Here is a 24,540-nt window from a genome sequence, read left to right on the forward strand (position 1 = left end):
TTTTAATATTAATAATATATAATAGTATAAGTATATAATAGTAATAATAGTATATAATTATTTAAAAAGTAATTAGAATGCAGTGCAATGAAAAATTGACTATTTTATGATGTAAAATGCAGTTGTACTGACAATCATTAAAAAGATTATTGATCGAAATTATTGATTGAAAAAGTGTACAAATATATAAAGGACTCAATCTTATTTTTTTTTTTTAAATTATTAGATCAAAATCTTATTTATTAAACACAAAAAATCTTGTTACCTATATTGATATTTAATTACGTTGGTATATTCGATAATATTAACTAAATTATTTATTTTAAATTATATTTAATATACACTTTTTTCAATGGTTGCCGTTTAATCGCGGTTCTCAATATAAAACCAAATTGAATCGCATAACGCAATTACCTATCGTATACGTCGCGCCATCCAGCTGAAACGTGGCACTCTTGCATTTCTTGAAGAGTTTTTGGTGCGAGTAACCAGGAAGTTTTGGTAAAGGAGGTGGCGGCGGCGGAGGCGGAGGTGGGCCCTTCGGACCGTACTTCACGTGCCCTTCACTCTGGCTCATTTCTTAGGCGTCAGGAAAATATAATCACAACCTCCTCGTCTCGTTCCCGGCGATAAAGCAAACAAGCCGTTAAAGCAGTTTTAGCCGTTGGATACGCGCATGATTCAAAGAATGCAGTCTTTTACACTCACTAATAATTCTTAATCACATAAGAAAAATCAAATCTTGATACGATCCAATTGATTAACGAACGCATTTATTTTTCCACGATTTTCTCAAAGTTGCTGCTCTCTTATTTGTGTCCCGCTTCGGTTTGCACTAAAATTATCTTTTCTTGCTTCTTAAAGTCACTTTTAATTTTGTCGCGCATCAAAGTAAATTTATTTCATAAAATCTTTTCTCACGCACAAAAGCATTGGTATTACTTTTTATATTAAAAGTATTAAATTTTTAATTAAAAAAAAATTCTGTAAATAAACCTTAATCTAAAAATTCGTGCAATCTACATGTATTAATCCTTTAATTGCGAAACGAAAGATTCAATTCAAATTTAAGACAATAAAATTCTTACAGTGTAGAACAGATTAATATATCGATAAATTTTTAATTTATTAAAAATTAATGTATAATTCACCAAGAGAAGAAATTAAAATTTCGATGCAAAACTTTCATATCAGCAAAAAATGATTATTGTGTTTACAATAAAAATCTATATTTTCATACTGCTTATATAAAAATGCGAATTGATTTCTTAAAGTAATTACAAAAGACAGAGTATTCCTGTACTTTGTAACTTGGAGATGTTTGTTCCTTGAAATAATCCAATTTATATTCAATGTAAAGTCGTCTGTGCAATGTTACTATTGTTCTCTCATGTTGTGTACAATATCTATTATATTAATGAAATAACAACATTATTTGCGCGTATAAAAAATAAGCAAAGATTGTAAAGTATAATGTGCATGTGAAAAAAATTAATTGTCTTTATTATTAAAAAATATAAAATAATAATTGAACACACACAAATTTAATTTAATTTAATTTACAGTCAGACTGACAAATTACAGATTTATAAATATAGCTTTTTCACATTGAAAAAGTAAATAAATGATTATTTTAGAATAATCTCTTTTTCGGAATCAAAATTATTTTTGTTACCGTTTAATATATTGAGATGATATTTTTAGATACGTGAAAATAATGCAATTAAGTATACAAGATAAAAAATACCATGACTGTGAAAATATATTCAAAATTAAAAATATTGTTAATAAAGCTGTTTTGAAGTAATCTTATTACACTGACCTTCGGCATTAGGATTATAATTACCACACAATTGTATAATATTTAGATTAATTCTTCATACGTAATAAAACATTAGAAGCAATATTAGAGATAAAAAAAGGCGCACGTAATACACGAGTGTCATAGAAAGACATAAATTGTCACGATTTGAAATTGCGATTTAATCAATTTAGTCGATACGCCCTGTGGCGTCAAATTCATCGCGAGCCCGATACAATAAACTTGTCCTCCCTTCCTCCTCGCCACTATCTTGTATCTCATTTTATCTCGTGATCGATCTGTATCGTGGCAAAAAAGAAAAATGATTCGATCACACCGGTGGGAAAAATGATCATTTTTATAAACGATATCGCCAATCACACGCGCGTATGTGGACGCATTTTTTTTTATTTCATTGCAGGATTTACGATCAAGAGAGAGAGAGAGAGAGAGAAAGAAAGAGAAAGGGAGAGATGTGTCTGCGCGTACGGGATACAAATATCTGAAACGATATCCACATTTTCACGTCTCTCCGAGCCAATTTGAATTTCCACTGCATTCCACGGAACGATACGGAAAATCTCCCGACGCTCGCCATCCTTGCATTCGCCGGGGAAATTTATCACGCGTTACATCAGTTGCGGTACATTTTAAAAAATCGAAATAAGGACACGTTCCTGTGTAATAAATATATCCACGATGATACACTATGAATTCTCCTACAAACAAGAAACATGGCATAAATCTAATTAAACTCATAGTTTTATTGACAACTATTTCTCAGTTAGTTTCTCTTCTTGCTCTTCCTTCCATACCTGTCGCTCTCTATCTCTCTTTCTCCTCTTTCTCTCTCTCTCTCTCTCTCTCTCTCTCTCTCTCTCTCTCTCTCTCTCTCTCTCTCTCTCTCTCTCTCTCTCTGTTTAGTAATGTTTCTACTTTATAGAATTCATTGCTTTACCATAATCAGATTCCTAATATGAATGAAATTAGGTTAACGCCGTCAAGCGTGAGATTAGATCACGTAATGTAAGTACGACGATACTATTGAATACAAAGGAGATTGTCAAATGAAAAGTCGAATTCTCATAGCATCAAGCAGATTGTCGTTTTGAAGAAATTTAATTCGCGAAAACAAAGCTCCTCTTGCAACTGTACTAATTTAGGTCGAGTGTAGTAATGATAGGCAAGACAATAAAACTGAAACGAACGAGAGAAATGTGATGTTTCTCCCGTCATTGTTGTGGTAACAACTTTTGAGCACGGTAGTTATTGTATTTGCGTCAAGATTATTTGCGCGCAATTGTAATTAAATCAATCCTCTTTCCATGAAACAAATCCGTTATAACTGCGCTATTATTTAAATTATTTAACAAATTATATATAGGCGAATATTTTTTAAAGTGCCGTATCGATCAACATTCGATTCTTTATAGCTCTATGAGCAAAGATATTAATTTTTGTTAAAACAACTTTTAAATTATCTTTTCAATGTTCGCGAAAGAAAAGAGAAAGAAAAAGAAAGAAAATTCATCTCGCTCTGTATATATAAATTTTTACAACAAATAGCTCGTTTATTAAATATATGATTAAAAATATAGACGCATAGCAAAATATATATTAATTTTATACAAAAGAAATAATACTATTCTTTTACTTTTATAATGGTACCATTTTAATATCCACGCTGTACCTATTATTAAATTTATTAGAGTGTGCATTTATAATTAATGGACTTTTTGCTTATGTAACTATGAGCTCGAGCTTCTCCATCGTCCAAAAATGCAGAAAAAATTTACTACATATATTACAAAAAAAAGTAATAAAAAAATTATTCCATAGTAACTATGAAATGATTATGAGAAATAATATTATATATAATATATATATATATATATATATATATATATATATATAATACTATGGAATACTTTCGTTCTTTCTTAATCAACAGAGGAGATATTGTGGCAAAGTAGAAGATGCTTCGACATTTTGCTTATAAAATTATAAGAAAATAAACTTCGTATCTTCATTATCCAAGAAGTGTACAAAATGACACATAAAAGTTAAAATAATAAGTTTTATAAAAAAAAAAATCAAACTGCATATACGTACAAAGTGTAATAATTTTTTATTATATTATAAGTACGCTATTTCTTCATGTTCGACACTTCACTGACTCGCACATTATTGGTACCAACAAATTCAATCTCGTACATTCATCACACGTAGCACACACAAAAGAAAAGAAAAAGGCACAAATTTACGACATCGACGTTTCTGTATCGCGCCAGTGACTCGATAAGATTTCTTTAATCGGTTATATTCAAATTACGCGCACAACTATGAGAGAACGACATTCGTGACAACGAGACCAGCGAAAGCCAACGAAAAAATACGAGGCTTTTCTTGATACGAGTTCGTGGACGCGACTCCACGTGCCCTGCGTCCGCGATGCGACTCGGACGCGGCTCGAAAGCTCGCCTCGAAAATCTCGCGCAAGCGTGCAATGGTATAGCTCGACGAAAGCCAATCCACGTAAGCACACATCTATACGTAGGGCTACGGAAAACAGAACGAGAAGGAACGCGGGGAGTGCAAGAGCACTTTGGAAGCGTCGGTCCTCGCGAAAAATTGTACCAATGTATGTATGCACTTTTAGTGAAAGAGAATTTCTCTCGCAAGAACGAAGAATCTTTACATTGATCTTTTCAAGAGCAACCTAAGGATTGAATCTACCTGACCTACCTATCAGCACTGGTAAAACGAGTCGCTTCTTCCCGCGTGAATTCACTGATTTTATCCAACAACAGTTTCTTCAAATGACTATTCCGACGGATTTCAAATATCTTTGGAATGATATTTTCAAGATATTTCGTAAAATCGATGCGTCTAGACATTTGTTATAACATATGTAACAAACATAACAAAATAGAATAAAAGTAGCCAAATATTCTGTAATTTGAATAATATATAACAAGAAAAAATCATTATAATTATAATTAATACAATATTATTGTTTACATGAATGCATACTAAACGTGAAACTTATACAGAGTATTGATACATAAACCATATAAATATAAGATATATTAATTCTTACAGCAATATGTTATTTGAAACGCGCGAATTGTATTCGGCATATTGCGCATAAATTTCGAGGGATTTAATCTACTCACAAAGATACTCACTTAAGCTTCTAGATTGAAATAGCACTTGGCGTTATTAACACGCCGTTCTATGGACGGGCTCGATATTATTATCGAAATGCATTCGAGCTGTGTAAATCGTAGCGAGAATCGCAGGGGAATAATTCGTTTAGAAAATAGCACCAAGCGCAATTGCCAGAAATTTTAACGATTCACCTTGACTAGTCGTCTACTTGTTTGAGTGCCAAGAAAGGTACTAAGAAACATCAATGAGAGTGAGGATCAAAAATATTTCTCCAGAATCGCAAGGTGGCAGAATTCGTTCAACGACCGGATTCTCCTTTCGGCTACATCATCCTGCCCACCCACTATTCTTGCTAGTATCGATCTAACGTTTATAGGACAAAACGTAACCCTCATTCACGTGTAACACCTTCTCTCTTTCTCAACAACGCTGCACGAAAAGTTGTTCGTTGTTCTATGAATACGCAAAATTGTTTGTACATAGAGATAAGGAAATTTGACTAACAAGATTATTAAACAAGCGTGCAATTTGGCGATTAAAGAAGATGGATTATTTGAAGATAAATTCAATCGCCTAAACAAACTTAGCCTAACAATTATAACTATAATTTATCATATATATATCTACCCTTCCGTGACACATATTGTTTCCGCACCATCATTAATCAAATGTCAGCAAAATTATATCTAGAATGAGTACAGATTTTTTATTGACTGTTAAAATCCGATTATTTGTTTATCACTGACATCTTTTTATTAATATTTTATCCAGTTATATACATAAGCATTATTTTATTAAATTTATAATAACGATTCTTTCTTTTTCTCTTTTTGCAAAATTATAAAACCGCAAGTTTTATTTCAGATAAATACTGCTTACACGACAAAAATATGCGAGATCTGGTTTTTTTCTAAAATTGTGGATATTACTAATAATTTAATAACATAGGAAGTAGAAAAAACCTACGTGATAAGCGTATTACTGACGATTAATATAAAATTGTGCGACCAATTGGACAATGAATGGCGGTATCATTGCGGTTGTGAAGACCGACAAGACGTGCGCGCATCCAGTCTATAGCTAGCTCGTCAGCTGAAGTCGTTCGACCTCCGGGGTGTAATTTAATTCAAGGGTTGGATGAGCAAAGATAGATATAGATGCACGAAAATGGGGATACACGTAACGAGGGTAGGAGCGTGGTAAAAGGGACTGAATCTCGAGACGAGAGGACGGAAAAAGAGCGGGTGAAAAAGAGAAGCGTTAAATGAGATCAAAGGAAGGAAAGAGAAAACGCACACAGGAGGAGAGTCGGAGACAGAAAAGAAGCAGCGGAAACTGCGCGGGAAAAGGAACGGCCCGCAGGCAACGGATGGACGGAGGCAAGATCGAGGATATCGAACCAAGTGGAGCATCAACGGAGACACATCGAGGGTGGAAGATAATGTTTGGATTCGCGCTATCATCGAGGAAACGCTCGGCGATGTCGAAGGTCGGTGTGAGAAGATATTTCCCTCGGTCTCCCTCGGTCTCCCTCGGTACCCATCCTTTATCTTTTCACAAGAGAAAAGGCTGAGATTCGAGCGGAGGAGTCGGTGAAGGACAGCCTTAACCGGGAATATTTCAAGACGTTTCTATTTAAAAATCATCATGTCATCTAATTGAATCCTCAAGGTTTATCTTCACGTAATCGATATAAGCTTTAATAAACGCGATGAAGACAACTTAATACATCGTGCGTTTTGTTTTGGTGCAAATGTGATATGTAATATTCCTCCGGTTATAGATGTCGAATAATTGAAATGATGATCCGATGATCTGTCGCGCCTAATTAATAGGATATTACGAATGCTGACTCAATCGTACATGTCCTCACGTTGCGTGGTTGATGACTATTAAGTGGACGTTAGCAGATAAGCTCGGAGAAATACCGTCTAATACTGATGTAGAAAATCATGAGTAAAACCATATATCAAAATTACGTCGAATCACTTTATATTATACTTTTCTTAATACAATATTTCCTTGCTCGAGTTAAAGATAATAAATAAATGTCTAAAATATTAAAGATAATAAATGAAAGTCTAAAATTATACTTCAGAGAATTTTCTAATTAAAGAGATTGCGACGTAGCGCTATATAGTGCTGCTGACTGCAGAAACGTATATCATCACAGTAAACGACGCGTGTTATACAAAAAAATTCCACTTCTTGCATTTACATCTCGGAAATGGAAACGCGATACTCGTGAGAGGAATATAAATTAAATTACGCGGACGAAAAAGACGATTTACAGTTAATGTTCTATAATTCTATGTAATGCGTGCACAATATATACAAATATAAAAGACATAACGTCTCACAATATCGATCATAAAAAAATTTTATGATTTGGTTTAATGAAATATTCTGTGCAATTTTACCTTGCAATAATAAAATAAATATAAAAATATTGATCTGATACTAATCGATTTGCTAAGCGATCGTCAGCAATCAAATATTGCAATTCATTAATCATCAAAGTTCAAAGGTTAACGCGCACTCTACGATATATACCCGCGGTTGTTTGATCTTCCAAGTATTTTTCCTTTGACACAGCTTTCGGCTATTTGCCAGTTAGTTAGTAAAAAAACGATTCTTACATTTATATATGTATATATATATATATATATATGTGATATCAAACATACTGCGATAATTCAGACGTAGAATACGCTTACGCGTCCGCATGACCTTAATACTGCAACTGTATGTGATGCGCGCGCATACGAAATAAATATGACAGAATATATTTAAAAAAGAGTAAATATTAAATTATAAAAGAAATTTATACCAAAGGAGAAGATATTAAATCATTATCTTTTTTACGTTATTTTCGTGAATATAAAATGGATAGTATGGATAGTATTTATAGTGTAAAAATAATTTCGAAATCTCTTTATAAAATAAAGAAACGAATGTTATTGATATCGCTTTTCCGCAATGCTGATATTGGTTGTTGGTTGTCAAGTTCGTGCATTGTAACTTGCTTTACTCGTGTCGCCTGCGGCTGTCAAATTATCACAAATTTTGACAGTTCGTGAGACAGTTTGTTGTGAAAAAGAAATTAAATTAAAGAAAAGTTAAAGAAAATGAAAAAGGGAGGAAGAAAAAGCAGAAAAAACAAATAGAGAAAGATACAATATACAATGTACATATCTATGTATATGTATATTGTGTATGTATAACTTCCTCTATTATACTGTATATTTAATATGTAATTGAAATATATATTGAGAGAGAGAAAAGGAGAAGAGGAAGAAAAAAGGAGAAAGAATATAATATTAAGTAATTTAATATTATTAATATTATTAATATTATTATAATATATAAAGCTAAAAAAGAGATAAAGAATAATCAAAAGTAAGATAGAGAAAAAGAGAGAGAAAGAACTTAATTTAAAGTTAAAAAAAAAAAACAAAGAATAAGAAAAAAAGAGAGAAGGAAAAAGAAAGAGGGAAAGAAAAAAAAAGAAGAAGGAATATAATATTAGGTAATAATATTGTGTATAAAGTAATAATAATGTCTATATATGTATGTATATAGATATATTTTTAAATTTATAATTATAAATTGATATGTATAAAATAATAATAATATTCATATATAATAATATTTACTTTTATATGATGTATACGTTTATTATGTAATTTTATAAGTTTTAATCTATATACGTGTGTATGTATGGATGAAATTACATATAAACCAATAAAAGCAATGCAGTTAATTAAAAATAAAAAAATTTAAATCCACAACAGTTCATTAACATGTTAAAATAAAAATCATTTCTTTATTAATGTAAATGTATATATATTAGCTATTATGAAGAGTAAAGTGATATATCATGTTAATGTATCTGCATACACAATATTTCTATAGCGTTAGCGATCGATGTTCGGTTGTGCAATCACTAGCACACGCTTCTTGCGTACACAATATATATAAAAAAATCAACTGTGATACACATACACATATACGGTAAATATATGTGTGTGTGTGTGTGTGTGTGTGTATGTGTGTGAGATGCGCGCGTGTAATATTCTAGTATGATAAAATATAATTAAAAATATTGGATCACACACGTGTTGCAGATAACAGATAACTTGACGAACTGAAATTGTTCAGTGATATAAATATTGTGCTATTTCTGAAAATGCTGTTATTAAAAAGGATAATATCTCATTGTTTTTCCGATATAATTTTCGCGTATGTGTATGTACCTACGTGTCACATAGATGTGCGCTCTTATGAAACAATTTTATCTCGACAATTGTGGAGTTACGTCGTATTCGAGACAATCGAATCCCTCAACTTTATTCACCTGTTTAAGAAATCGCGCAGAAACTCTCGTCGACGATTGACATCGTCTTCGCACATAATCTGGCATAATTTTCATCGCGCTACTTATATGCGTTTCCTACGTATTCAACGAATGCATTATGCGTACGGATTCTGACTGTATATGGCAAAGCATCGTATACATTCGTGATTGCGTTATAAAGACGATATGCATAACGTCGCATGTTTTAGTCGCCTGGGACGAACTGGCGTCGGTGATCGTAAATTTGCAAAACAGAAATACATCGCTACTCTCTACGGCGACCTCGGAAAATATATACATAAATGTAAGAGAAAGATGCGGGCAACTTCGAATTGAAAAGAGTCGTGGAATTTTTGCAAAATTCAAATTGGCATATAAATACAATTTACGAGTTTTGAACTGCACGAAGAAATGTAAATAATGTAAGTACGAGAAATTTTTTCTTTACCAAAACTCTTTTTTTAACAAAACTCTTTCTAATTACATCATCTATATTTTTGTCACAAGATGCGTATCAGCCTGATACACACCCAAGTATATATATGTACGCTACACGTGTGTGTGTCTATTTGACATTTGCTTAAATCCTGGCAAAATATCCGGCATTGAAATGAGATTATAAAACATATATCTTTGATTCTTCCGGAATTTATCAATAAAATAAAAAAAGAAAAAAGTTCGAGAGAAAGAGAGATAATAAGAGTATAGATATATAACACGACGCAACGATATCGTAAACTTGCAAATATCCAACTCGAAAAGCGGGGAATTCAACGTGGTAAATCAATTTCCATCACGTTTTTTTTTTTTCTTTCTCCTGACACTCTTCGAATGTTATCGACGATATTCGCGCATTCATCGATCAAAATTGCATATTGTCTTGCATACTCTTCTCCAGTAAATCGCAGAGATCTCGCAATAACGTTAATCGTTCTTCGACTTTTGCGGCAATCCATTAAGCTTACATTGTTTACGCAATAATTCTCCTCTTTTTCAAGTCAGCGCATCGAACAGCAATAATCTGCCAAGAAATCTTATCGCTAATATCTTTCACAAAAATTAAAATTGACGATAATGAAAGTTGAATATAATTTTTTGCCACAACAATGTCATTAAAAGCGCGAACTTTGCTCTCGACATATGAAATTATCATTCACCAATCATTTTCGATAAAAATTTTCTCAACATACGTAGCTCTTTCTATCGCTAATAATTCTTGAAATTTATATTATAATTAATTCTGTATATATATTTTTTTTGTTCATATATTTTATGCTAATTATTTGTACATATAAAATTATATTACATATAAATTTTGTTGCTAAAACTAAGTTTACTCGTTAAGTTTGCCTTATTTTGCGGATAAATTATGCCAAATCAATTCAAGCCAACGACGTATTTTTGGCAAGATTGCAGTAAACAACATGTATATACATATATATCAAAAATTATATCTTTTAAGTATCCTTTTGTGAAATATCAAGGATACGAAGAAAATTATGTGTTATCTGTGTCACAAAATATCTAATCCGCGATGATGAAAATGACGACAGTCTCGGATACATTTTTAGTAAAACTATAATCTAAAAATAAAATATACATTCTTTTGATAACTAAGAGAGCGCAAAAGAGAAAGAGAGAGAAGAAATGGCCTCGCATTGCAAATCGTTTTTGATGAGGACATCGCACGTGTGTAGATGGAACAGGACGACCCGTATCCACAATTTTGCGTGGGCGCGTTGAAAAACGAATGATGTAAAGATCTCGCGAATCACTAGAAACGCATTGTCGAGATGCGACCATTTGTAAATGTGTCTAAGAATGGAGCCAAGTTCTATACGATACAACAGCTTAAGCTAAACGTACAATACAATACAATAAGAACGATAGCAGACAGAAGACTAATCAATAAATTGAAGAAATGGAGAAACGTCTCAAAATAACATTTCGTTATTCGTAAAAATTAATCCTTGATTAACAAGTCTTAACACGATTATTTTATTGAATTAGAATAAGGAAGATGAAAAAAGAACAGAGCAGAAGGGTCATGATTTGTAAGAATTAATAAAGATATTTATTTGAGAAAATTTTATATAATAAGAAATTTGTAATCTTTTTTATAAAATATTGAAAAAATATTTTATATGTAAATCATATTGATAGATCACTTCTGTAATATATAAATTTGACCTTGAGCTCTTTATTTCTAATCATAATATTCTAGACGAATTTTCCATTACTTTTTACATCTTTGAATAATATAATAGCCCCTCGGAAATATAGTACAAAAATACGTGTAAGAAGTGAAAAAAGCAACCAAGTGTCACCCTAAAAATGCAATCATTCCGACCTCGTTCCAAGGTCCGCTTAGGTCGAATTCGATTCAACGCGAATTCTTCGGAAGTTTACCGTTTGGTCGAGACCGTGAGCCGGCGGTTACAAGAGCTTTATTAAAATATTTCCCCTTTGCTTATTCTCTCTTTCTCTCTCTCTCTCTCTCTCTTGGAAGCTTTTGCATATCTAATAGCGCAAATACGTAGAATGCCGCCCTTTGAGATCGTAACCAAATTGTGAGAAATCAATGTAATCTCTATAAAAGAACTCATTAAGAGAATCATCAGAATATAAAAAAGTTAAGTAGAAAAGAGAAAGAGAGAAAGTAAGATTTTATAAAAAAAAAATGCAAAGTCTCTCACAAAAGACTAGTCAAAGCAAACTCAAATAACAAAAGCAGAGAAGATCTAATAGTATTACAAGTCTATTGGCTTTATGATCAGATATAATATTTAAGTCGCGATTTCTTCATTTCCTTATCATCCGGCAAAAATGATAAAATACAATAACTTGACAATATAATTTCAACAGTGGATAATTTACCGACGTAAGCTGTAGCGAGAGATTAAATTTTGCCGTAAAGAAAGTCTCGCAAGGAATACTGGCGCCCACTAGGTGATCATCATGAGCAACCTCAACAGCATTATTGATTTTTGATAGCCCGTACAAGATAATTTAAAACACAATGGCATGCGTTTTGAATAAGATTTCAATGACGCTAAAAAATTATATTTTTTTATAAACGATACATTGTGCGTCAAAAGAGTAAGAAATTTTAAAATTATAAAACTTCGTTATATCACACGTAACTGTTGTTTTTTTCTTAATTCTAATAAAATATAGAAAAAGATTATGTGTGTGTGAATGATTTAACAAATAAAATAATAATTAAAGCTAACGATAAGCACAATAATAATGTTTAAAACTTTTGACAGTGTTATCGTTTTGTCAGCGATACGCACATGTTATTAAATTTTCATATAAATATTAAATTAAAATATTTAATTAAAACGTCAATTATAAATTTTTGTACAAAAGATTCGTAAAAAGATTTCATTTGTAAAAAGATATTTTTGTATGTTTTATTAGCCGTTACGCTTATTATAAATGTAATAATGAAGAGGGGCTATGAGTTATATATATATATATATATATATATATACTATGAATGTAATGTTCATTAACGTATTAATTACCGAACAAATACGTACGAGTACCATACATTTGACTGTACCAATTGTCATTTATATAATTACATTAGTGATTTACAAATGTTTGAATAATCCATAATCGTATTTAATAACGTGGGAGCTCTTTCGCACGTTTATTCAAAATAAGCTAATTAAATGATGAAAAACATGACTAGTACCTAATGTTTTTATAATTTACTAAATATTAAAAAATATATATAATTGGGCGCACTTTTTAAATATAATTGCTGAAATTTATGGCAAATGTTATTATTATACAATATAATATATTTTGTATATAATTTAGTTTGTGTGTATTTTAATGTACCCAAAGTAAAGCTAAAATTATTGATTATCAGAGTTTTATTACAAGAAAATATCTTTAGTTATAGTAAAACCTCGATAAAATTGCAATCTCATTAATATTATTTAATTATACATCATATAAAATAATATTAAGGACGCTTAATAGTAAATTAATATTTCGTGCAACAAATTGATTGCCGTCAATGCGAAGCACGACGGTACTTCAATGTAATCTCGAGATTTTATATTACTTTCCCGGAAATAACGTTTTCGTTTTATTTTTCAAGATTTCATTACTAGAAGAGATATCGTATTTCCGATATCAGAAGCCAGCGTATTGAATCTAATTCAACTCTCAACAACTCTTTTCTCCCCACGCATTTTTAGCTACTCTCGATGATTATAATCGCGTTAATTCGTGTTATAAAATTCAGCGACGCAAAAAAGAAAATATTAGTTGCTCGGAAAAAAATGCATTGCATGTCAATTGACTGCGGTTAATTGGAGCAACTCGATAACTCTCAAGCATAGCGTCTCGACGACACTTTCCTAGACAATTATCAAAGTTCTATTATAGTTTGCTTTGAGACCAACTACAGGAACATCACGAACATCATTAGCGTGTATGGCATTTATTTTTATTATATGACATTAAGTTAGAAAAGTCAAAATAAAAGTTCTCTTATCTATAAATTTTTCTTACACGACGGGAGGAATTATATACTTGCAATTATCGATAGAATATTTATGATTAAAAAGCATCCTCATCCTTTAATTATCGATAGATACTTCAATTGAATTAAACGAAAATGGAGAGATGAATGTGTGCCGAGAAAACTCTGCAAATATATCTACAAACCATATTAACATTTATGACATCACATTGCGTTTAATTTATGTAAGTCTGATGTTTTGTAATTTTTAATTAATTTTATAATGGCTGAACAGACAAAAATTATTGTCGATACGTCCCATTTTTTTCTTTTATTTTTATGTCATTTGACAATTAATGTATTTATAATAATAAATCGAAAAAAAACACTCTTGCTCGTAGAAGCTTATTACTTAATTTTTTAATATTGTTTAACAAATGCTTATTAATAATTATTACACTATTTATTATCTGCAAATATATGTCGAAATGTTTAACTACCAATTTAAAACTGACAAAATTATTTTGCCATACTAATCTAGTTTACTCTTTGGAAAAAAGCGTTTAAAAGATAATTTAAAATCTCAGAATACATAGTTACGAGAATGAAAAAGGTATATCATACAAATGCAAGTAACGAATAAATCTGAGTAGATAAACTCTTTGTATCAATTTTAACATTTTTTTAAATTCAGACTTATATCAAAAAAATAAATGATTCACAAGAAGTTTTCTGTTATTTGAGTTTCAAAATACTTTTTTCTTTTGATTCTTATGAATATATTCTGCAGTATAAAGTTGAACGACGAAAGAAATGCATTTTTATATCCTTTATTACAGATCCCGAGAATAAAGCGATTCTTTTAACAGAATTGAGGGAATTATCTGATTTACATATAAATAGTTCACGACGATTCAATTTCAGTCATATCTTCTATTGTATAGTCGCTACATTTACAAGCTTATAATTAATCGTGTATAATTGCGGTAAAGAAACAAAGTTAAAAAAAATACTGTTCCATTAAGAGTATAAAATATATATATATATATATATATATATATATATTTCACTATGTAATATACAGTGAAAGTATAATATATATTTTATTATATAATATATATCATATACAGTATATTTTATTATATAATATATGAAATTGTAATATCAAAATTTTATACGACAATTAACAGAAATGAATAAACGGATTACTTCGCGTATGATTGCCCATTCTATTCATCAACCGATACAAATACATCGATTTAAAGAATAACTCTGGTCGAAAGAGCGATTGCTTCATCAAAACAAGCAAACTGAGAGAATGTGAGATAATCGATCTAATCTCACAAAAAGAACGTCTATATTCGATGCCGACGATATTTCCAATAAAAAGTGATGTATCAATTGACTATCTGTCTTGACACGAGAAAATATTACTCTATCATCAGGACTTTACGATGATATTCTTCAATCCCCTATGGAAGCGTTTTGCTAGATGTTATCTTCTGTCAAAGCTCGCTTTCTGCAATCGTGTAAAATACTTTTCTTACGAAGCAATCGGAGAGCAATCTTTGTTGAACCACGTACACAAAAGGTATGTAATTTAATTTGAGTAAAATCATAAGAAAAAGGTAATTCTGGAAACAAATTCCGTCGACGGTTTCTAGGACGGGCAGTTACAACGTCCCGAATTCACCACTGATTGGTACAATTGGCCGATTGAACAAGCCCGAAAATCCAATGCTGACCGTCCAATAACTTTCTCACAATCACCAGTGCTTTTAACAATCTCATTTGCAAGTCTAAAATCTCTTAACCACAAGCAGAAACAATTGAAATGTTATGTGTATTTATTACATGTTCACATATAAACACACACACACACACGTACACACACACAAGAAAAATCGATTCCTTGTTATTTAAAAACCAATACTGTGAAACTGTGTAAAAATATCATGTTTTTTGTACAAATATATCGACATGGTTTTGTAGTTTATAGATGTTATGTTCTGCAAAAGTTACAGCAAATATGGAACACTGTGGAGGTTGAAAAAAATTCCTGCTTTCAATTTTAATTCTTGTTTCGTTGCAAAATTTGTTGGAAAAAATATCAAAACTAGTCAAAGAACTTACCTAGATTAAGATTAAAAAACTAGGTAACTCGAGATACTTCAGACAACGTTAAAGTAAAAACAATGAGAACCGCCCCCGTATTACGCTGTCACATAGGTAGATATAGAACAAAGAGGATTCGTCGAAATGGAATAATTCTCTTGAGGAAACAACATCTATCTTACACTTAAATCTCAGGAAGCGTAGAACACGAGAAAAAGAAAAAAAAGGAAAGGTACGAAACAAAGTTAGGATCAAATTAAAACTTATTTACTTTAGTTAACACGATCATTGTCTCATTAAGCAACAATATATAATCTTCTCGGAAGAGTTTGATAAATATTTTAAATTTCAACAATATAGTTTTATTTTAATATTGTATATTAATATGTCATTTCTCTCTCTCTCTCTCTCTCTCTCTCTGTCTCTCTCTCTCTCTCTCTCTCTCTCTCTCTTTCTCTTTCTCTCAAAAATAATATCTTTTTCTAAAAATTTAAATACTAATAATATAAAATTATTAATATACAGAATGTTTCAGACCACCCGTCCAATCCTTTCATTTTGAAAAGGAGTGATACTAAAAATTTGGAAAAGACATATTCATTATGAAAGTCCTATCTGAAGTTTCTGATGGTGATACTTTCAGTTTTAAGAAATACTAGAAACGGGAAGCAACTAAAAAATGTTAAATTGCAACATGAGGCAACATGGGTGTCGTTAGATAGAGCTTTTAAAAAGAAACAATTTTGGTTTGAAAAAAAATTGATATCTTTTATTGTTAGCAAGAAATGAACAAAAAACATTTACAATTATTGTGACGCTCGGAAGTGATCAAAAATTAATTACAAATGTTTAAAATGCCTGCCACCTTGATGGAGACATCTTTCCATCCTTCGTCTCATGCTGTCAATCGCCCGCAAGACTTCTGCAGAAGTAAAAGCTGGTTAATTGTACGGCTTACAATTAATGAAACATGCACCGAACAATCGTCTTGTTGAAACCACACCATCGTGTTTGGGATGTTTGGTCCGTGATCCGTATCAGTTTGACTCATGTTTGTGTTTGGCTCGTAATTCGTCTCAAAATATCTCAATATTTTAAGATAATTTAGAAGTTTTCGATATTTCCGAGCGGTTCCCAAAACTGAAAGTACTATCAGAAACTTTAGATAGGCAATTCCAAAAACTGAAAGTACTATCAGAAACTTCAGATAGGCTTTCATGACAAATACATCTTCTCAACTTCTTAGTATCACCCCTTTTCAAAATTAAAAAGGGTGGACGGCTGGTATAAAACACCCTGTACATAAAAATTTTACAAACCTAAAATAATACTTTTTAACACTTTGGTATTATATTTATTAACATTATTAAATCTTAAATCAATTTATTAAATTATTGACATTAAATAATGTTATTCTTGAATCAAGAAGTGATATATTATATATTGTACTCTGTATATAAACAATGATCGTGTTAACTGAAGTTTTAATTGATACTTGTTTTTTTTTCTGTGTAGAAATACAGAAGTTACAATTTTATTAGCCGCGTTCTGCAGGTTTTATATAGTTTTCATGACTGACTTAAGCACGAGATAAATATCGCATAACGGTTTGCATAGCGATAAATAAATAAACTTTTATAAGAGCATAAGTTATAATCAAATAGAAATAATTTCAATTTTAATTTTAAAACAATTATAATTTTTAGTTTTTAATTTTTAGAATATATACTATTTGTCTAGTCAACGTGTTTTTTTTTCTCTATTTATAAAAATTTTTTTTTAATAATAGGAATATATTTTTCTTGCTAGAAAACTATATTAAATGTCTCTGAACAAGTAATTTTTATTCGTTTAACGCTATATAAAATCTGATTTCAAGAGTACATATTGAGAGTAAAGATATTATCAAAACAAGAATGGCCTTTTTTCCTATGTGAAAAACTCATCTCAATTAATCGCATGATATGATGGCTAAAGAAAGGTCATCGATATTGTTCAGAAATAAAACGGCGTCCGAAATAAATCCTCTTACCTTGTACATGCCTGTCCTTCTCCATTTCCTTCGTGAATTGAAAGGCAAGCGCACCACTATCCCTCCGGATCACTGCATCACGAAACTTTCCAACTTTGACCGAGCTTGAGCTGTAGCACGTGTATCGATTTTAACGATTTTTCGAAAGGTGTGCGCATCTGTCGCGAGCGAAACGATCACTGATGCTAGTCGTCAAAAGAACCAATGCACAATAATACGGCGATAGAACTTCGCGTTAAACTGATTGGCCGTTCTCTCTCGAATTATTTAAATCCAAAATCGATGGAACCATTAACCGCAAAAGGAAAAAAAGACAAAAAAAAAAAAAAAAAAAAAAAGAATTCTCGACTAATGTACGCTGTCGTACTGTTTCACACAATGCTCGTCTCTCTATTCGATAGATCACACAAAGTACGGTAGATCTCGCAAAGGAAAGTCGTAATAAATTCAGAAACAGTCGGAAAGTTCACTAGCTTCCGTTTAATGTAACGCGTGCGGTGACCGAATCGCGATTACACGAACATATTTGACATTTATATGCAATATTAGCTTTTTCGAGGGATAAACACATCGATCCCTTATACGTCAACGTGATTTGTACCTAAATTCGAAATAAAAGTTTTAGTTATTTGTCTCAACCCTCGCGCGTTATATAAAACCAAATCGAATATAATTACGTAAAAAAAAATTGATATTCGTGTAATACAAATATTCTATTGACATAAAATTCTTTCAATGATTATTTTTAATTAAAAAAATTAACTCTTGAAAAATATTTGTCAATTATTTTTAGCCAACACGATTTAACGTCAATTAAATTTACCAGAGTCAAATAACAAAAAACCATTGTAAGTGTTATAAGCGTCAGAAACTGCATTCGAAAGTTAAACACAATAAAGAAAATATTAGGAATAGGAATAAATATTAAATATTAGAAAGAGCAATTTCGTCTTAAAGTAAAAAGAGAAAATCTTTTACTTTAAACAAGAGAACGGAATGTATTAATTACTTCTAATTCATTATTCTTAATTTATTATACGTTAGTTTATTCCTTTTTCTTGTTCTAAAATGAAATTCCAATTTCAAATATTGTGAGATAATAATAATAATAATAATATGTAATATTTATTCTTATTTTAAATATTTTTTTATGTGTTAAGCCTCAGTATTCCCATTTTATATGACGTCAGAGCAAATTATTAATGCTAATGTGAGAAATGTTGGTATTTAACTAGCATTTCTGAATGCTTACGCTATAGGAATTGGGAAACAGTTTATTAAGGGCAGATTATTAAGGGAAATCTGGGGAGAGCGAATCAAATTGGAATCTGCCCGAGGGAATAATCGTACGATAGAAGTGAAAGATACTCGTAACATCGAAATACGGATACAGAAACGTGCATTTTCGGCAAAAAGTCGTAAGAAGAATCATGTAATCATTGAGTAATATATTATTTACGCTCTATTTCTTCGTTACCCGTCAAGATTTATGAAAGTGTCTATACTTTAAAAATATTTTCTTATTACATATAGACCGGTATTTATAGTCTGTTCTTTAAGATCGTCTCAAGTAAAGTCTAAAGTAAGTCTGAAAATGTTACACTTTCATTGGCTGAATAAAATTTTAAGATAATCTAAGACCATACTACTTAAGATGACTTTAAATATAAAAATAGATACTCTATGAATACTGTATGCCATAAACACACATTTCCATGAATTTTAATATAAAAACAAATAAATCCTTATATTTAAGAGTATTATATATATTAGAATTGATGAAAAATGCAAAAAAAAAATTAATCGTTTTAGGATCTAACAATAAGTCGCGAAATTAGAATTAGAATTTTCGTTTAAAAATCTTGATCTATTGTGCAAAATAAGAGATTATATAGGTTGCCTAATGGATTAAAAGTGGAACTTGAATTAAAACCAATGAAAAAAGGAAACATGAGCTCTTATGTTACAGTTGACAAGCAGCTTTCTCATATATATATGTATAATGCGATCCTCTTACAGACATATCTATCATGACCATTTCATCGCTAAACGTGCAATTCTGGAAATGCTACAAAAAAAAAATTTGTAAAACGGAATCAAAAGCGCAATTTGCGTATTGAAATGCATATTAATTACACAAAGTGACACACGGAAATATCGCGAAATTATATAAGTTTTTAAATTTTCAATAGTCTATCATTTTCAACTAAAACTATTATAAATAAAAAAATTATTCCCAAGACGATTAAAAAATATAGAAAGAAAATAATAATATGCGTTAATCAAATACGTACTTATGAGCAACTCTTTTAGCGAAAAGACAAATTACTTGGCTGAAGTGTAATTTGCTAGATAGAAATAAACTCTATCGAATTTATTTTATATTATAACCGTTCAAAGCAATACGATAAAAAAAAAAGAAAACCAGTATCCAGTGTCAAAGAGAAAATTACAAGTATAAAATTCTCGAGAAGTCAAATCGACGATTTACACATTCGTTACTTGAAGAAGAAAAAGTTCATGATCGACGGTTCAATTTTCTCGACGTGTGACTTTGAATCGAGGGTAATGGGGGGAAAAAATTATACGACAAAAAGAGAAAGAGATAGGGAAGAAGGAGGGAAAAGGAAGAACATTATAAAAACAATAAAACACATGAGTCACCGGTTTCTTTTTCTTTTTCACTCGATGAAACAGAGAGCTTACGTCCACATCGAAGGGACGAAGGAAGAAGGGAAGGAGAGAAAAAAGGGGATATAGTGGGGAGAGAGAAAAAGCGTAAGAGAGAAGCACGAGTACACTTCGCACGCGGCTACACGCAGGCAGAAAGCGGCGAGGGCGGCGCGAGGGTGACGAGGGGGTTGAAGCATCGAACGCGCGCGCGAGATGAGAGACGATGAGAGATGACGTTCTCGTCGTCCGGATTGCAGGATGACACGCGTGTCGCCCCGTATCTCCTGAGGATGAGAGCGCGGTATGGGACCAGGCACTAGCACACCACTCTGACTACGGCGTCGTGAGGTGGATAGGGTAGGTGCACTTCGGTGGACTGGCGCTGGGCTACTGACGGTGACGGCCCCGTGAGTGAGCCAACCGGCGCGCCAGCTGATGTGAGCGCTAAACGCGCCGACGACGACGACGTCGGAGTCCCGCGAAAATCTGATATGCGTGCGCAACGGTAGAATGCGCGAATCTCTCTTCGTTCCTCCAAAGATCATCGGGTTGCGGACCGCGCGTCCACAGTCTCGCGGAAAAAGGAATAGGGGTACGTTTTTTCCAGAGCGCCGGAAGCGAACTGTACCCCGGTAGCAACGACGCGTCTCTCTTTTTTTGCAACTACGTCAAGAGAGGAGAGAGGAATAAAGAAGCTAAATATAAAGGGAACGCGAAGTGGGCGAGGGTTGATTTAATTCGTTGATGCGTAGACACGGATATGAAAGTACGGTGTATATATAATATAGCAGCACCGCAAGGGAGCGGTGATTCAAACTATTGGATAAATTGAACGACGTGATAATTTACTAAGGATAAAAATGTGATGTGCAACCTTTGAATATTATAATTGAATAATTAATAATTATTATCTTAAAAAGTTATTAAAATAGAAATATTTCATTATATTTATAAAAAGAAATTATTCAATCAGTTCGTTTACCTAAAGTCCCAATTACCTCACGTGATGTAACAAGGTAAAAATAGATAATATACATATACAACGAAACCTAGGTGCTTAAAATAATAAGAACGAGAGAAACGGCAGTCTATGATGTAAAAATAACAAATGATGTAATAAACTATTGAAGAATAAGCCACAATCAAGTATTTCAGGTCAAGAAGAAAGTCACGAAGAAAAGCCTTTCAGGTCGAAATAACATTGAGAGAAAATTACGTTAACTTTTGAAGAAAAGAATGATTAGCATAACAAGTTCAAAGTTTTCTTCTTTATCTTCTTCCTTATTCCAATATCTTTGCATCTACATATAATCTATATATAAAGCTTTCCGAAAAGTCCTACTTATCCAGTCATAGCCTAGCAATATTCTATTCGCGAAAAATCGACAATTTTCACTCGCTCATAATTCGGAAAATGTAACAATATCTTTGTATTTCGATTTTTAAAAAATGTCGATTCTCCAAATTGAACACAATTTAATCTAAAATTAAGATCGCATTTATTCTACCCGAGAATAAACTATCCATCATCTCTATCACGCCTCATTGAAGACGTAGTTTCCGCTAGAAATGCATTGTAAATAACGTTTTTGCGAGTATACGAGTCTGCGTGTCAACACGATTGGCGAGTTTTAACATAATTTAGTTTCGCGCGTTTAAGCGTTGTGTTCTCGGCGCACGGATTTCAGAACACGATTCTCTCTCACAACGTGAGAGTGAACCGAAGACTTCGAGCGTTAAAATCAGCAGGATAGGAAGAAATACAGAGAGGGTGACAGCCACAGGGACCCTAGATATTAATACGTATATACGGTGTCGGTTTACTTTGTCGAGCAACGACGTGTAAGATTGGCTCTGCCGGAGAGATACGCTCCCCGCGCTGATACTTTGTCCTCGTTGCAAGGTGAAATGCTAACTAAAGGGGATGTTTTAATGGCAAAGATAATAATATGCCTGGTCGCGATAGAGCTATTCCTAGACTGGCAGAGATACTTTACCATGATGGTACGCGTCGTTTGGTATCCACGATGCTTGATCCGAAGAAGAAAGCACACACTCTCTCTCTCTCTCTCTCTCTCCTTCTTTATTATCGTAATTTTGCCGCATATAATATTATAAATGAATAAAATACTAATATATACGTCTATTTAAATACATCTAATAAGAAACATTTTAAATATAAACCATTTTAATTGTTCAATTGTATAGTATTGTATATAATTTCCATTCAAATTCATTAAATCTAAATTAATGCAAAAAATAACGTAAGATATAAGTAAAAATATTTGTAATAAATTTTATTCAGAAATCCTTCTCTTCATTTAAATGTCATAACACTTTTTGAGATATATCATATACTTAATGTGTGCGACAGTTTTATTTATTTTATTATTAATGTTTAATAAATAATGCTTAATATTTTAATAAAATGGAATATTTAATTTACAGAATTCTTTACAATCAGAATTAGTAACCGCAATTATAAATGCTAATAATCGTGAAGAATGGGAGTCATTGAATATGAAAGAAACGAAAGACTCCCATTTATGTTTTACGTTTTACGTAATAAAACGATATTTCATCCATCTCATGGCGAGTGATATCGACACATCTGACGTAACGTATCGCGCATATTATGTGCAAGATCGATATTCGAGCGATATTCCTCGGTGACTTAAATATAAACGAACGTTTGTTTGCCTTTTGTTTCTATAAAATTCACCAAACAATATACCTCATAAACACAGACTCTGAAAAAGGCTGATTGTGAGATTGATAAGTCTCTAGTCCCTAAATATAAAAATTGCATGTGCAATATAAGCGTGTATAAAAAGTTACAAAGCAAATTGAAACTATCTATTACATACACACACACACACACACACACACACTATAACATTATATACATGGTGTATACAAAAAGTTTTCAGACTGATTTTTCGTAGGATGTACTAGTAGCGCTATTTCTCGAGCAATTATGGAACTCGGTACAATAGACCTTTTTCTATTACATACAAAAATTTCAGATAATTATTTTCGGTAATAAAATGTAACGTGATTTTTGTGTTAATACGTTATCGACGTTACAATTAAAAAAAAAATGGAGCAAAGTGCTACAATTAGGTTTTGTATTAAACTCGGAAAAAGTGTAGACAGAAACGTTTGCGAGAATACAAATTGCATTCGGTGATAAAATTATGAATCATGTTATAATATTTCAAATGATTTGCGACGGTCGCGTGAATCTTTTGGTCTCCCCACTCTTGTGTCGTCTTTCAACGAAACAATTTGCATCGTACTTTTTTCGAATTTAACATAAAAACTTAATTGCAGCATATTGGTCAATTTTTTAAAATCGTGACATCAACATAAAACAATATATAAAGTATATAAAATATATGTGAAACAAGTATATAAAGTATATAAAATATATGTAAAGTAATACATCATAAAACCACGTTACATTCCAATCTACCTAGAGACAGTACATGTCTCTCCTAAAAGATGACTAAAAGACGACTTAAAGACGTCTCATTGTCTATTTAAATACCTTTGAGATGTCTTTTGACTGACCTTTCTGTACTGTATGGATATCACGTAGAGCTAAACTGTCTGAAATTTTATATGTTATAAAGGAACGTCTATTCTATCGAAGTTATTTCATAGTTGTTTGAGAAGCAGCGTTACTAGTACGTCCTACGAAAAATCAGTCTGGAAAGTTTTTATACACACATCGTGTATCTATACATATATAGCGTTACTTTTTTATAATACATATATATCGGCTTTTTTAGTGATCAAAGCTATATTCTTATCGCATCACACGACTCTTTAAAGGTCTCTTTAAAAGACTCTGTAGACGATCTATAATTCGCGATAAAATTCAAGACAGAATTCTATTTATAATT

General features: G+C 31.7%; 1 protein-coding gene across 10 annotated transcripts in view; it reads right to left on the reverse strand.

The window, feature by feature from the left end:
* LOC140671099 (dual specificity calcium/calmodulin-dependent 3',5'-cyclic nucleotide phosphodiesterase 1) overlaps positions 1-24,540 on the reverse strand; it is a 113,722-nt gene that overhangs the window by 81,904 nt on the left and 7,278 nt on the right. Inside the window, exons 1-2 of one of the 10 annotated variants that reach the window (XM_072902273.1) lie at positions 20,759-22,790; positions 17,960-18,560 (exon numbers count right to left, since the gene is read on the reverse strand). The exons of 2 other annotated variants lie outside the window; for them this stretch is intronic. In XM_072902273.1, coding sequence (XP_072758374.1) covers positions 17,960-17,984 — 25 coding nt within the window. In that variant the 5' untranslated portion in view covers positions 17,985-18,560; positions 20,759-22,790. Of the gene's footprint in view, positions 1-414; positions 1,003-3,913; positions 7,595-17,959; positions 18,561-20,623; positions 22,791-24,540 lie in introns of those variants that run through there. 7 more of the 10 variants (XM_072902267.1, XM_072902222.1, XM_072902215.1 and 4 more) reach the window with 7 other exon arrangements.

This window comes from Anoplolepis gracilipes, chromosome 1, assembly GCF_047496725.1.
Source record: "Anoplolepis gracilipes chromosome 1, ASM4749672v1, whole genome shotgun sequence".
NCBI classification, from domain to species: Eukaryota; Metazoa; Arthropoda; class Insecta; order Hymenoptera; family Formicidae; genus Anoplolepis; species Anoplolepis gracilipes.